General features: G+C 36.5%; 1 protein-coding gene across 2 annotated transcripts; it reads left to right on the forward strand.

Annotated features, from left to right (window-relative positions):
* Positions 1 to 760: 760 nt before the first annotated feature.
* On the forward strand, positions 761 to 15885 carry kctd9a (potassium channel tetramerization domain containing 9a). 2 transcript variants are annotated; one of them, XM_056463011.1, is made up of 12 exons: positions 761 to 913; positions 3548 to 3669; positions 5486 to 5529; positions 5732 to 5828; positions 5926 to 5984; positions 6276 to 6404; positions 8359 to 8426; positions 9113 to 9208; positions 11503 to 11652; positions 11732 to 11837; positions 15038 to 15171; positions 15471 to 15882. In XM_056463011.1, the coding sequence occupies exons 1-12, from the start codon at positions 866 to 868 to the stop codon at positions 15585 to 15587; spliced, it is 1170 nt and encodes a 389-aa protein (XP_056318986.1). In that variant the 5' UTR covers positions 761 to 865; the 3' UTR covers positions 15588 to 15882. The 2 variants fall into 2 exon arrangements, with proteins under 2 accessions (XP_056318986.1, XP_056318987.1); XM_056463012.1 differs by lacking the exon at positions 9113 to 9208 and having other exon boundaries at positions 15471 to 15885.
* The last annotated feature ends 313 nt before the right edge of the window (positions 15886 to 16198 follow it).

Consider the following 16198-nt stretch of genomic DNA (forward strand, 5'->3'; position numbering starts at 1 on the left):
TTAGTCCCTTTATTAATCAGGGGTCGCCACAGTGGAATGAACCACCACAAATTCCCTTTAATTTTACTAATTAAACTAACTATCATTCTAAATAATAATAATAATAATATTATTAATAATAATATTATTATTAATAATAATAATAATAATAATAATAATAATAATAATAATAATAATAATAATAATAATAATAATAATAATAATTGAAATGGGAAAGACGTTATTTACTTTATATTAGTTTTAGATCATTATTTTAGAATAGAAAGATCCTACATTGTCCTGCTCTGCCCTCTACTGTTAAAAAAATGGTTTATCATTACATAAATGAATTCAAACATGAAATACTGACATAAAACAAAAATTTCTCATATATTAGTAATATTTTCCCCAGCAAAACTTTATAAATGGGAAAGGATGCGTTTCTTCTTCTTCCTCCTCGATCCTTCTTTGGGTTTATTTACAGTCCATCATAGAGTTGAATTTAATCCAGGATTGAAGCCACAGTTTTATATTCGTCTTCGTAATGAATGAGTAGTTTCAGAGCCACAGTCACTGAGCTAATCATTTCCCTTGCGTCAAAATTCCAATCTAACCAGGCAAGTTTTTCATTAAAAGACCAACACCACAATTGTGTCCGATTGGTCAGAACCGCAGGCCGAGTCTACAAAACGCGCCTTGTGATTGGTCAACAGTCAACGTCGGCAACAATATCTGCGTTTTGATTGGTCGCCTCCTTAGTCATCTGTGTACAATGTAGCTAGGTTGGTTCTTTCCACTCGCTCTACGTAGGTATTAGTTTAATACATAGATAAATTAGCGAAATATTAATTTATTTATTATTGTACAGTAAGAGTGTAAACAAAGCATGCGAAGGGTGACGCTTTTTGTCAACGGAACCTCCAGAAATGGCAAGGTGAGTTGAACGTTTAGCATGTGTCCAACTCCAGTGATGTCCTGTTAATCCCATGACTGTTAATCCCATATAAAAACATCTTCCAATTTGTTTAGCAATAGATACAGAAAGCTGCTAAATCGCTTTCAAACATGCAAGTTGTCAGTTTGATATTGTCGATATGGGTTAGGCCAAAGAATAGCTTGCTTTACTGGTGTTTTAACATTGTTTACTGTACCTTGGAATTGCAGTATTTGTCTTGTTGACACTACCTACAACAACTGAGGTGAAGTTGATTTTACATGTTCACACATTGAGAAAAATATTCTTTATAAATAGTGAAATTGTATTAACAGCCATCGACTATCAAATTACAACATTGCTCACAGTTAAATAAATAGTTCTAATGCTGTTTTTAAGTCATATTTTCATATGATTTCAGATCGAATATTCAAAGTACCATGGTAAACAATATAGGGAGCATGTCACAAGTTGTCACTGAACGAATGTGCTAATATAAAACCAACCTTACCTCAATCCAACACCTACTTATACGTATATTATATTTACACCACTACATTTAATACATCAGTTAATGGCGGATTTGTATTCAGTAATTGTCAAATATAGATTTATTGTTTTTTACACCACTTCATACGTGTGCAACCTTAAAAAACTGTTTTAGATTTTGTGTTATTAATTGCTGTTGATGTCTTTTTATTGTTTTAATTCTAAAAAAGTGATATTTATAAAATGTTGTACATTTGATCTGGTTTTGAAATTAAATAGTCAGAGAAGCTGATATGGCAAAAAAATAATTATTAATGTAGTTACTTTTTGATATTTTTTGTTACATTATATACATCCAATAAAATGTCATTCAGTATAATGTTAGTTTTGCCACACACACACGCACGCACGCACGCACGCACACACACACACACAATAAAACAGACATATTTAGAGCAAGAATCAGTTGATAACATACATATTAAAAGAATTTATTCATAGATCAACCCCAACCCCCAAAACACTATATATATATATATATATATATATATATATATATATATATATATATATATATATATATATTTTTTTTTTTTTATATATATATATATATATATATATATATATATATATATATATTTATATATATATTTATATATATATATATATATATATTTATATATATATTTATATATATATATATATATATATATATATATATATATATTTATATATATATTTATATATATATATATTTATATATATATATATATATATATATATATATATATATATATATATATATATATATATATATATATTTATATATATATATTTATATATTTATATATTTGGGGGTTGATCCTTGAATTAACTCTTTTAATATGTTATCATTATAATATATAAATATTTATACTTATCCTTTAAACCACTAGACCATGTGTGCCCAAACTTTTTCTTATGAAGGACCAAAAACCCAACTTGAATGAGGGTGGTAGGCCAAAGGTAAATATATCAACTCTATTATAACTCAAAATATAACTCTATTACAATTTACAAATCTATTTCTAATTTACCTAAAATATATAGAAACCGTTGCTTTATATTAACTAATGCAGTGTATGTTTTGTAATTGTACAATGAACTATTTACAGTAAAAAGAAAAAAAAACAATCCCATTAATAACAGAATTCAGTTACGCTAGTCAAACTGCTATTTGCCTTGATTTGCCAATGTCTTCTGCATTGTCCTCGTTTTCCGTTGAGTGTCAGTATTTATATATTTTTTTTAAATCTGATTCAGTTACAACATTTAGTTTTTATTTTTGTCGCTCAGCGATTAAAAACAAACAAACAAACAAACAAACAAACAAACAAACAAACAAACAAACAAACAAACAAACAAACAAACGTAAAGCTTACTTTAAATTAGAAATGATGATCTCTGTAAAAGGTTGGTTCACCCCAACCCTCCCCATCATTCTCACTCTCTTCTCAGATAGAAGAAATAGTTTGGCCATCTCTTATCTAGACATTTAATTGTTTATAAATAATATAGGTTTGACACTTATTTTATGGTGTGAAAGGTGGAGTAAGAATGTTATTTAATATATATATATATATATATATATATATATATATATATATATATATATATATATATATATATATATATTATACAGTCAAGCCCTAAATTATTCATACCTCTGGCAAATTCTGATTTAAAGTTTGTATTCAAATGTAAAAGCTGAGAAATATTTTTGTACATCATCTTATTATCTTTTGGGAGAAGCCTGTCATTTCCGCTCAAAAATAAACCTTGTTGGTGGAATAAAAGTAACTTTAAGTCATAATTTGCCAAGGGAATGAATAATTTCAGGCTTGACTTCACATAAAACTGTGTTATCCTGAAAGACAGTGACAACATAACATTACTTCACCTTTATTTTACTATTTTATTTTTCCATAAGCTATTTGAAACTTTTAATATGCTTTCTGTAGGCCTTCTACTGTATATATAAAACCAGTTTCATAAATATAATATGACACAGACACCAAAATGGTCTCATCATTGACCCTGTAATACAATTTGTAGGACAATCGTTACATCATTAATGGATTGATCATGTTGTTGTTTCTTTTGCAGGTTGTAGCTGTTTATGGGACCCTGTCTGATCTTTTGACACTCGCAAGCAATAAATTGGGATTAAGGGCTTGTAACTTGTATAATGGGAAAGGTGGTCTTATAGACGACATTGCCCTCATCAGGTACAGCTCCATAGGCATTTTTCAACAGTTATTCATTCATGAAAAACAATAGCGGAAATGTTACAGAGAAAACAATTCTGTCCTGCCTTGAGTTGAATAAACAAATGTGTACATGTTGGATGTACTACAGAGCTGTCCAAACTCGGTCCTGGAGGGCCGGTGTCCTGCAAAGTTTAGTTCCAACCCCAATCAGACACACCTGGGTTAGCTAATCAAGCTCTTACAAGGCTTTCTAGAAACATCCGTGCAGGTATTTGCAGGACACTGGTCCTCCAGGACCGAGTTTGGACACCTCGGTACTAGAAGGTTACTGCAGATAAACTTATGATACATCATTTCTATCATGCGATATATTGTGACAGAAGTTATTGGAATTAGTGATATTATTCTCATTGTATGAGATTTCATCCCATTGATTATATAATCTTAAACAGGTATAAACACTTTCAATGGACTAAAACCTTTCATTCTTTTCTTTCAAGTTATTTAGATTTGCAAAAATACATGCCAATCATAGTTAGGATATTAAGTAAAGATCATGTTCAGTGAAGATATTTTGTAAATTTCCCACTGTAAATGTAGAAAACTCTGTGATTGATCATTAGGACTTATTGATTTGGCATGTCCAAATCCCATTTTTGCTATTTTAAGGGCTGAAAAATATGCTCTGCGCCTCGGCATATGGTTTAACAGGGTTGTGCTTATTCTCTTAATGAGTTATGGGTGTGTTTTGAGCATAACGTGCATTAAACCAATCAGAATTCATCACCCATTGCCTTTTAGAAGCAGTTGTGTCGTGCCATGGCGCATTTGCTATTTACATGGTGGACTTTGTAAGTGGAAAAACTGAATAGACAAACTGAACACTTCACTTCATATCATTTGTACAATTTTATCATTTATTTTTGAACCCTCAGGTTTTAGATATTTAAATAGTTGTATCTTTAACAAATATCAGAGAATTTTGTGTTTTTTCAAACACAGATTTGAATGCAGCGATTCGAAGAATAAATCAACATGTGCAAATCACTATCAATTATAATTATTATATTATTATATTATAATATGTTGTGTGGGTGTTGAGATCCCGATCTTTATTGATTAATCGTGCAGCTTACACTAAATGCATTAATGCAGGCTAAACAAGTAGTGACAGAAAATACCTTTAATAACCTAGAAAACCCACCACAGCACAAAATAACCTACCACATCTTCTTCTGTCATCATTATATTTTAAAGGAAAGCCTAAATGCTTTAATACATGTGATTTGAAAGACGCGAGAGGTGATCTCTCTGCTATCATTAAAAATTTAGTTAAAGGTGCAGTATGTAAGTTTGACACCCAGTGGTTGAACTAGGTATTACATTCCTGGATCAAAACAAACACAGGCGCAGGTTGCCAGATTGAGGAGCGAGTCTGATGATCGAGGCAAAAGGCTGATTTAAACCGTGTTCTAAATTAAAGCAACAGCAAACGATAGAAGGAATATTCTCATTTTAAACAGAGTTTTAAACCAACACCTCGACTTGTTATATTAGATACGGCTTCTATTTCTTGCAGCTGAACAATAGGATAAACTATGATCACCTCAGCACAGCTCATGCGCTTTATTCAGTGTTAAATGCTAATATTGTGAGTTTGAATGCCATTTTACATGACATTTACCCCCAAAACACATATATTTATTTATTTATTTATGTATTTATTTATATATATATAAATATAAATAAATAAATATTTATAAATATATATATATATATATATAATGTAATTACATATATTATATGTAAATATAATATAATATATTTTCCACAGAGATGATGATGTGCTGTATGTGTCAGAAGGAGATGCTTTCATTGGTGAGTGAACATCAGTTTGTTTTTATTGTAGCTCAACTGCTAGAGTTATAATATAAGGTTTATTATAAACACTTATGTCAAGGAACACAAAATGTACATGAAAGTCACCTTTCATGAATGCACATAAATGTTTTTAAATTACTATTCAGTGAAGTTTGAGATGTCCATATAAGTCAGTGTTTACTAGTTGTTTGTGTTGTAGATCCTCATAGTGAGGACAAAATGTCAGATGACATCTCAGGATCGCACACTGATTGGCTGACGCTGAATATTGGTGGGCGGCTTTTTACAACCACTAGGTAAACATGCTGCATACTTTGCTGTCTTACTGGCTTAAAATACACGTGTATCCATTAACTAGTGTTTATGTGTATATTTTGTTTTCTCTTGCTTCAGGAGTACTCTTGTGAGTAAGGAGCCCGACAGCATGCTGGCACACATGTTTGGAGAGAAGGGTTAGTACAAACGCTAACTTTCAGACTCTCATTCAAGATATCCAAGACAAGCTATTTATTGTAATGTGGATTAAAGGTAGAAATTGTAAATTATAGGTCATTAAAAATCTCTGTTTGGACGGTAGATTCTTAATCAGAGTATTGTCTTAAAATTTAAGTATCTGTGTGCATGTAGAAGCAATTATTTTGATTTCACAGTGACTGTAACAGAGATTATTTTGCATGTTTATCAGACTGTAAATCACAGTGATGTTATGTCAGAGTTCTTTGGCCTCTTTTGTGGATCTGCAGATGTATGGGGCAATAAACAGGATGAACGTGGGGCTTTCCTCATTGACCGCAGCCCAGAGTACTTTGAGCCCATCCTCAATTACCTGAGACATGGTCAGATCATCATCAATGATGGAATAAACTTACTCGGTGAGTCAACCTGAATGCTACCTGAAGTGTTTTTAGGTGACTGTTTTCATTTAGTTCACTAAATTTACTGTCTATAGGGGCCAGACAGAATCTGCAGAGTTTTTTGCTATAAAAAAAAATCATAAAAACTTTTTTTATTGTAACTAAAAACTTAAAATATAAAATAAAAAATAATCATGACTTTAAGTTTTATTTAAGATTAATAGTGCTATTCTAATTATAATCACTTGTTTGTTAAACAAAGTAAGTCTCTCATATTATATACAGCGGGGAAATAAGTATTCAGCAGGTCACCATTTGTCTCAGAAAACATATTTCTAAAGATGCTGTTGACTTGAAATCTTTATCTGATGTTGATTGCAACCAAAGAAGTCTATATATGCAAGTAAAACAAAACTTATCGGTTTACAAATTAAGTTCTGTGTAATTAAATGAAATGATGCAGAAAAAAGTATTGAACACATGAAGAAAGGGAGGTGTAGTTCGGCAGTGAAAGCCCAGACAGCAGCTGAAATCTCTCAGTAGTTCTTCAGCAGCCCTCTGCCCTTCCTCAGTGTAAATGAATGTCAGCTGCTACAGTCCAACATCTACATTAGCAGGAGGATGAAGATGAAACCAGGGAGGACATTTCAGTAATACAATGTTACAAAACACAGCCAAGGAAACTCTCAAATGCTCTCAGAGAAAGAAAATCAAGCTGTAGAATGGCCCAGCCAATCACCTCATCTGAATCCAATAGAAAATACTAAATAAAGCTCAGATTTGATAGACGAGACCCACAGAACCATCAAGATTTTTGTTCACGTTCTGTAAAAAAAAAAACTTGCACCTCAGCAATGCATGTGACTTCATTCTCCCTATGAGAAGAGTCTTTAAGCTGCCGTCATTAAAAAAGCCTTTTATATAAAGTAATAAACACGTTTTAGTAGTTCATTGTGTCATTCCATTGTTATTACAGATTGTTTTGCTTTGTTTTATTAATATGTTTGTATTGTTTGGGTTTTTACCAAAATCAGATTCAATTTAACATGACGTGTTCTGTACTTATTTTCCCCAATGTGTATATATATATATATATATATATATATATATATATATATATATATATATATATATATATATATATATATATATATATATATATATATATATATATATATATATATATATATATATATATATATATATATATATGTATATGTATCTACTAAAAGACAGAAAATATTACTTTACAAACTGTAAATCATCTAAACATCTGCATATTATTTAATAATTGTACTGAAATTAATAGAAAACTGAACAAATATATATATTTACACACATTAATATATTTATTGCACATTAAGTGAATAAATAGACTCAATAATGGGCAAAAAATCTGGTGGACACAAATCCTACCTGGGCCTAATGTACGCAGTTCGCCTGGTGTGTAGATTATTGCAATTTTTAACCTGAGTAAATCACTAATTCAAAGCCATGTTGATTTAAAGTAAGACCAAATGTGATAACAACTACGCTGTTCAATAACTAAGTATTTTTCAATTGCATACAATACAATACTAGCTAGTTTTTCTTCATTAAGTTTTACTGAACATGGATCCATTTAACATAGAAGCTTTGCTAACACTTTAGTTTTAGTGGCAAATTCTCACTATTAACTAGTGGTTTATTACCTGCATATTATTGAGATATTGGATGTTTATTAGTACTTATAAAATGCATATTCTGCATTATCTTATTCTACGTCCCAATCTTATTCTAAACCCAACTACCACCTTAATAACTAATGTTGAGCAGCAAATTAGGAGTTATTGAGGCAAAAGTCATAGTTAATAATGGTATATTAATATAGAGAATTGTTCTTTAATAAAGTATCACCCAAATTTTTTAAGAGAGGCATAAGATGAGATAAAAATGACGTCTTCAAATGTGATCATTTAATAATGCTTCATAGGTGTACTGGAAGAAGCTAGATTTTTTGGAATAGAGCAACTGGCAGAACAGCTGGAAGTCGCCATTAAGGTATTTATGCACACTGCATTTTACACCCAATATACAACATTAATACAACGTTAAATATACATTGCACACATATACAAAAGAAGCAAAAAAACAAACATTCACTGTTACAAAACATTAGGCACCCTGCCACAATGTTAAGGCAGTGTTCACACCAGATGCGGCATGCGCATGAATAGACGCGTGACTATTTTGAACATTCATTCGTGAGTGAAATTCACTCACAATAGACATGGATGCGCATCATGGGCGTGGCTTTCCCAGTACTGGGAAACACCTGTACACTCTCACATTCCCACACGCACTCATACACTATGGCCAATTTTGTTTACCCAATTCACTTACAGTGCATGTCTTTAGGGGAAACCGGAGCACCCATAGGAACCCACGCAAACACGGGGAGAACATGCATACTCCACACACAAGTACCAACTGACCTAGCCGGGACTCGAACCAGCGACCTTCTTGCTGTGAGGCGACAGTGCTAACCACTGAGCCACCGTGCCGCTAATTTTATTTTAAACTGGACTAACTAATTCTAATTAAAGTAACATAAAATATTTGTTGTCATGGCTTTTTGAGGTAATTCCTTTAAAAATAAAAAAGTGTTAAACCCAAAACATTTAACAATATTGTATGCATTTACTTGCGCATTAATTGTGTATTTTTTCCTTCGTAATTTGCTAAAGAATTCCCATCCACCTGAAGACCACTCTCCACTCTCACGGAAGGAGTTTGTTCGATTTCTGTTGGCTACTCCAACCAAATCAGAGCTACGCTGTCAGGTAGATCTTATAAATGTGTAAAAAAAACAAAAGTCATATTCTTTTTGGTGTTAAAGGGGACCTATTAAGCCCCTTTTAACAAGATCTAAAAATAAGTTTCTGATGTCCCTAGAGTGTGTATATGACATTTCAGCTCAAAATACCCCACAAACTGTTTGAAGCTATGCTGTTTTGAAGCTGTGCTGAATGTTAGCCCTTTTAGGCTTTGATCCTGCTGTTTTGGGGACTGTCACTTTAAATTCAAATGAGACTGTGCTCTTTATAAAAAAGGCGGAGCTACAGCTGGAAGGAAAGGGGCCCTAAAGAGCCTAAACTGCCTCCCAGGGACAGTGTCTGGCCCCTGGGGCAGCCCGCTGGGTACAGAGACCCTGCAGCTGAAGGGAAAGGGGCCCTCAAGAGCCCAAACTGCAACCCAGGGAGAGTGGCTGGCCCCTGGGGCAGCCCGCTGGGGTCACAGACCCTTCAGCTGGAAGGCAAGGGGCCCTAAAGAGCCCAAACTGCCTCCCAGGGACAGTGTCTGGCCCCTGGGGCAGCCCGCTAGGGTCACAGACCGTGCAGCTGAAGGGAAAGGGGCCCTCAAGAGCCCAAACTGCAACCCAGGGAGAGTGGCTGGCCCCTGGGGCAGCCCGCTGGGGTCACAGACCCTTCAGCTGGAAGGCAAGGGGCCCTAAAGAGCCCAAACTGCCTCCCAGGGACAGTGTCTGGCCCCTGGGGCAGCCCGCTGGGGTCACAGACCGTGCAGCTGAAGGGAAAGGGGCCCTCAAGAGCCCAAACTGCAACCCAGGGAGAGTGGCTGGCCCCTGGGGCAGCCCGCTGGGGTCACAGACCCTTCAGCTGGAAGGCAAGGGGCCCTAGAGAGCCCAAACTGCCTCCCAGGGACAGTGTCTGGCCCCTGGGGCAGCCCGCTGGGGTCAGAGACCCTGCAGCTGAAGGGAAAGGGGCCCTCAAGAGCCCAAACTGCAACCCAGGGAGAGTGGCTGGCCCCTGGGGCAGCCCGCTGGGGTCACAGACCCTTCAGCTGGAAGGCAAGGGGCCCTAAAGAGCCCAAACTGCCTCCCAGGGACAGTGTCTGGCCCCTGGGGCAGCCCGCTGGGGTCACAGACCGTGCAGCTGAAGGGAAAGGGGCCCTCAAGAGCCCAAACTGCAACCCAGGGAGAGTGGCTGGCCCCTGGGGCAGCCCGCTGGGGTCACAGACCCTTCAGCTGGAAGGCAAGGGGCCCTAAAGAGCCCAAACTGCCTCCCAGGGACAGTGTCTGGGCCCTGGGGCAGCCCGCTGGGGTCACAGACCCTGCAGCTGAAGGGAAAAGGGGCCCTCAAGAGCCCAAACTGCAACCCAGGGAGAGTGGCTGGCCCCTGGGGCAGCCCGCTGGGGTCACAGACCCTTCAGCTGGAAGGCAAGGGGACCTAGAGAGCCCAAACTGCCTCCCAGGGACAGTGTCTGGCCCCTGGGGCAGCCCGCTGGGGTCAGAGACCCTGCAGCTGAAGGGAAAGGGGCCCTCAAGAGCCCAAACTGCAACCCAGGGAGAGTGGCTGGCCCCTGGGGCAGCCCGCTGGGGTCACAGACCCTTCAGCTGGAAGGCAAGGGGCCCTAAAGAGCCCAAACTGCCTCCCAGGGACAGTGTCTGGCCCCTGGGGCAGCCCGCTGGGGTCAGAGACCCTGCAGCTGAAGGGCAAGGGGCCCTCAAGAGCCCAAACTGCAACCCAGGGAGAGTGGCTGGCCCCTGGGGCAGCCCGCTGGGGTCACAGACCCTTCAGCTGGAAGGCAAGGGGCCCTAAAGAGCCCAAACTGCCTCCCAGGGACAGTGTCTGGCCCCTGAGGCAGCCCGCTGGGGTCAGAGACCCTGCAGCTGAAGGGCAAGGGGCCCTCAAGAGCCCAAACTGCAACCCAGGGAGAGTGGCTGGCCCCTGGGGCAGCCCGCTGGGGTCACAGACCCTTCAGCTGGAAGGCAAGGGGCCCTAAAGAGCCCAAACTGCCTCCCAGGGACAGTGTCTGGCCCCTGAGGCAGCCCGCTGGGGTCAGAGATAGTGGCAGATTCAAAAATAAGACTAACATCCTATGCTAATGAGGGAGAGATTGTTAGTAGTGGGCGGGGCTTTCTCACTCTGATAACACTTTCAAATGGAGAATGTCAATCAAAGTGTTTCTGCACACAGTTTTTATCATAAAATTATTACGTTATTATAATTAGAAGCTGGTTATATTCACAGGCTGTTGCCACACAACTGTGTTTAAACCCCTTATGAAAGTGATTTTTGCATAATAGGTCCCCTTTTTTCTGCTCTTTCCCTCTCAGGGTCTAAATTTCAGTGGAGCGGATCTCTCTCGACTGGATTTGCGCTATATTAATTTTAAGATGGCCAATCTGAGTCGCTGCAATCTCACCTATGCAAACCTGTGCTGCTCAAACCTGGAGAGAGCCGACCTGTCGGGAGCCAACCTGGATGTGAGCCCATCATCTCTCGCTTTGTGACAAATCTCGGTCTTTTTAATCTCTCATTTTGTTAAATAATCCTGTTCTCCAGGGTGCTAATCTTCAGGGCGTGAAGATGCTCTGCTCCAATGCGGAGGGAGCGTCTCTTAAAGGATGTAACTTTGAGGATCCCTCTGGACTCAAAGCCAATTTAGAAGGTAAAACTTCTGCATATTTGAGTCCAGAGTTTATTTTATTTAGTAGAATTAGACTGATGGAGCCTTTTCACAAGACTGTTTTGACACATTTAACATAATCAGCATCTTAAATCCTTGAAATGAATAAATCCTTGGAATATTTAGATTTCAGATTTTAAAAAAGTGTGTGAACATTTATATGTGTTTATGTATATTTATTTATCTATATTTATATAGAGAAATTCTGTGCATGCTGCCTGTAGCATTAACTTGCGTTACGCTAGGTCACTATCCTAAGAAACACAGCAAAAATGGACATCATTAAATCTCAACCTCTATTACAGCTCTTGATGGACATTTCTTAATGAGGGAATTACTAAAATCTTAGCTGAGATTGTGTTTGGGAGCTCGAGTGCCCAGCCATTTTGCTCAGCAAGCTTGCTTTAGTCAGGAATCAGGATCTCATCACACAAGGCGCACTGTTTGTAACGTACACCCACCGTAAATTCATTAGTCGTATACAAACAGACAAAGAAAAAGTTGTATCTGTGTCTGTTCTGTCGCAGATGTTGGAATTGTACTCTCGTTTACGACTACGACTGTACGACTGACTATGACGAATTACGACTATGTTCTGTTTTCCTTTACGTTTTTATAAATACAGATGCGTTAATTTTATTTACGCACACAATATTTATTGTGACAGATTTTATTTCATATTTTTGTGTGTATTATATAAACTTTGCACCAAATAATAAAAACAAATTACTGCTTGTACAAGGCATTTGTAATGCAGTGTCTATCGGGGCAGAACAGTAGTCTGACGTTGTTCCTCTTCTGACTGCAGTTATCAATCTCACATAGTTTTTTTCCTGTTTCTGAAAGTCTTGATAACACCATCGTTGAGTTTTTCTTTTATTAATTTAGCAAATAGGATTGTAAAAAAAAATGTATTCAAAATATTTGTTGCACTCTCCCATTCACTGTGCTCAAAGTTGATCAATTATGATGACTTCCGCTACTGAGAAACCTGGAAGTGTAATAAAGGGTCCATTAGTCACAGAACAGCATTGCTAATGGTGCATTAAAGGGATAGTTCACCCAAAAATAGTTCATTCCCTTAAATAATTCCAAATCTGATTGAGGCTATGTCTACACTAATCCAGATACATTTAAATAGCGTCTAAAACTGCTCCACGTCCACACTATCATTTTCAATTTTTTCCATTATCCAAACTAAAATGGCTGAAAACGATTTTGTACATATACTGCTCGTGTGCACAGACGTAAGACACTTTTATCTGCATCATATCTATGAAGCCGTTTATATCTATATGCCGTTTATTTACTTTCCGTCTCTTTGAAAGGTCACGGCAAAATGACACAACTGGGGTCTGCTTCTGCCGCTGAACAACAGCTTAGAGTAAACATTCTGTGTCCTTTGAAGAGCGGCAATATGGATAATAAACTTTAATAAAGTTGTCATAGAGAGCATCCAAAACATCTGCTTTACAATGTCATCCACCATGGTAGCTGAATTGGTCACATGACTGAAATACGTCATCGTTTTCGAAAGCTAATACAACAAAAAACGCATTAGTGTGGATGTGGCCTGGGTTTCTTTCTTCTGTTAAAAACAAGGTGTTTTAAAAAATGTTAGAAACCTGTAACCATTGACATCCATAGTAGGAAAAGCAAATACTATGGAAGTCAATAGCTGTCTCTCGTTCCAGAGGTTGCATTCTTTAAAGGATGCAGACTTCAATGGTGAGTTCTTCCCAAAACTATAGATATTGGTTTCTTGAAGTCCATGTGGGCTTAACCAAGCGTTTTGAAATGAGCGTCAACCTGATTTCTCCAAGTAGGACATGTTTCTGGATTAACATCTATGTTGAACAACATTCCAATCAGCCAATTAAAATTAAGGGATACGTTTAGCATTTATGTTAAGTTTATGCTTACCGTTTATGCACTTCTACATGATTGTTATACAACTATTATTCCCCTCTGATTTTGGGAATATCAGATTATTCCAATTATGGTTGGGTTTAGGGGTGAGGAATAGGTGTGGATTACATTTTCGAACAGAAATTATGCTCCAGAATAAACATAGATGTTAATCCAGGATCGCATCGTACTTGCTAAAATGACGTGCTTGAAATGAGACAATCTAGCCTATGGTTGTTGCTAGAAGGGATACAGCTGTGGTTGCAAGTCAACGAGAATTATTTATGTTATTTATTTAATGACCCATTAATTGTATTTTATTAACATCTACCCCTAACCCTCACAGTAACGTAAAAACAGTAATTATAACGATAATTATTTATATTATTTATTCAATTACCCGTTAATCGTATTTAATTAACGTCTACTCCTCCTTTAACCCTAAACCTAACCTTCACAGTAACGTAAAAACTGTAATTAGAACAGTAATTATTTATATTGTTTATTTAATCACCCATTAATTGTATTTTATTTACGTCTACCCCTACCCTCACAGTAATGTCAAAATATTAATTGTTGTACAGTGTCACAAAAATTATGCTATATTGATGTGAGTATCCACAGCTGTATCTCTTCTAGACTTTACCATAGCCTATGGAGGACAGATCTCATCACATAACTGACATTAATGAGTGGTTCTAACGTTTGTAATGATAGTTTTCTCAAAGTGAAGCTAATCTGAAGGCAAAACATGGTTCCCAAATTGGAAATTGACTTTGTTTTAGTTCATACTTTTACACATATAAATGTCTATAAACATTCGATAAAAAAGTCGATAAAATCACTTTATTAGTAAGAAATGTTATACTCCTTTTGTTTTAACATGTTTAGTTCGATATCCTAGTAAAATCAAACCTAATTCATACATTTAAAACTGATCCAGAAAAGAAAAACGAAGAGAAAAACATCCTGCTGTTATCGGCAAGCAGTGAATCTTGAGAAACTGCATTACCCTGGAAAAGAAGGACACATTTGAAGGCTGCATTTGAAGGAGACTTCAATTTTATTTTAGATGAGTTCTTTGAATGCATGGTTAGAGGTTATCAGCATTTTTCTAAATAGCTGAATTTTTGTTCAATAGAAAAAAGAAAACCAAACCGGTTTGTGACAAGTGATGGGTGAGCAAATGATGACAGAATGTTGAGTTTTGGGTGAACTATGCCTTTAATGTTGAACTGCTATGTTTTAAGCAGTGTTTTTCCTGTGCGCTTTAGGGGCTAATCTAAAAGGAGTGGACATGGAGGGCAGCCAGATGACTGGGATCAATCTGCGTGTGGCTACGCTGAAGAACGCTAAGCTAAAGAACTGTAATCTGCGTGGTGCTACATTAGCCGGCACAGATCTAGAGGTGAGATGGCAGTGGTGAATGAATGTTTGAAAATGTTTACAGATTTCTTTTAAAAGAAGAAGAAAAATAAGTACAATTGAAGTCAGAATTATGAGCCCTCCTGCATATTCTTTCACCAATTTCAGTTTAACGATAAGAAGATTTTTTTCTCAACACATTTCTAAACATAATAGTTTTAATAACTCATTTCTAATAACTGATTTCTTTTAGATTGAGAGTACATAATATTTGGCTGGATATTCTTCAAGATACTAGTATTCAGCTTAAAATAACTCCTGATTATTTGATTGTGTGTTCAGAACTGCGATCTCTCAGGCTGTGATCTACAGGAAGCCAATCTGCGTGGTTCAAATGTGAAAGGAGCCATCTTTGAGGAGATGCTGACCCCGCTGCACATGTCCCAAAGCGTGAGATAACCACTTACACTGCTCTCCGCCCGGTAAAAGCCACCAGCCAGCTCCTCACAGCACTCTCTTACCCACAATCCCTTTCCCTTTCACGCTCCTGTGAAAACTTATGCAATACTAGCACTTGTTTTGCCAACCCTCTTTGAGCTTTACTCACTGCAAAAAAAAAACTTTGAATTTTTGTGTAGTTTTCAGCCCAGATATCAAAAAATTCTTCAATCAAGAAGCATTTTTTAGACAAGTACAAAATAGTGTTTTCTTTTTTGAATAAATAAGTCAAAAGAAATTTGTTTTTTGTTAAAACTAGCTAAATAATCTTTCATTGAGGTAAATAAAATGTTCTTATTTCAAACTAAACAAATTATTTTGCTTGATTTTAGGAAAATCATTTGTTATAAGTACTAGTTACTTCTCATAAAAAAGTAACTAAGCTAGTTACTGGATTACATCATTATAAAGTAACTAATTACCAGCGAAAGTAACTGTTGCGTTACTTTTTAAGTGTCCAAAAAGTGACAGCTGTATGTTGAATAAAATGGACAGTAAAATAAATACATTATTAAAAATAAAACCTTCTACACTATTCTTTTCTATAATATAATCTCCAATCATCATCAGTT

The sequence above is a fragment of the Danio aesculapii genome, chromosome 8 (assembly GCF_903798145.1).
Source record: "Danio aesculapii chromosome 8, fDanAes4.1, whole genome shotgun sequence".
NCBI lineage: Eukaryota > Metazoa > Chordata > Actinopteri > Cypriniformes > Danionidae > Danio > Danio aesculapii.

Bases quoted from the DNA above. Each gene is read 5' to 3' on its own strand.
- kctd9a (XM_056463011.1), top strand. From the start codon at position 866: ATGCGAAGGGTGACGCTTTTTGTCAACGGAACCTCCAGAAATGGCAAG. The intron at 914-3,547 runs GTGAGTTGAACG...TTTCTTTTGCAG, and splicing joins GAACCTCCAGAAATGGCAAG to GTTGTAGCTGTTTATGGGAC. The intron at 5,530-5,731 runs GTGAGTGAACAT...TTTGTGTTGTAG, and splicing joins AGAAGGAGATGCTTTCATTG to ATCCTCATAGTGAGGACAAA.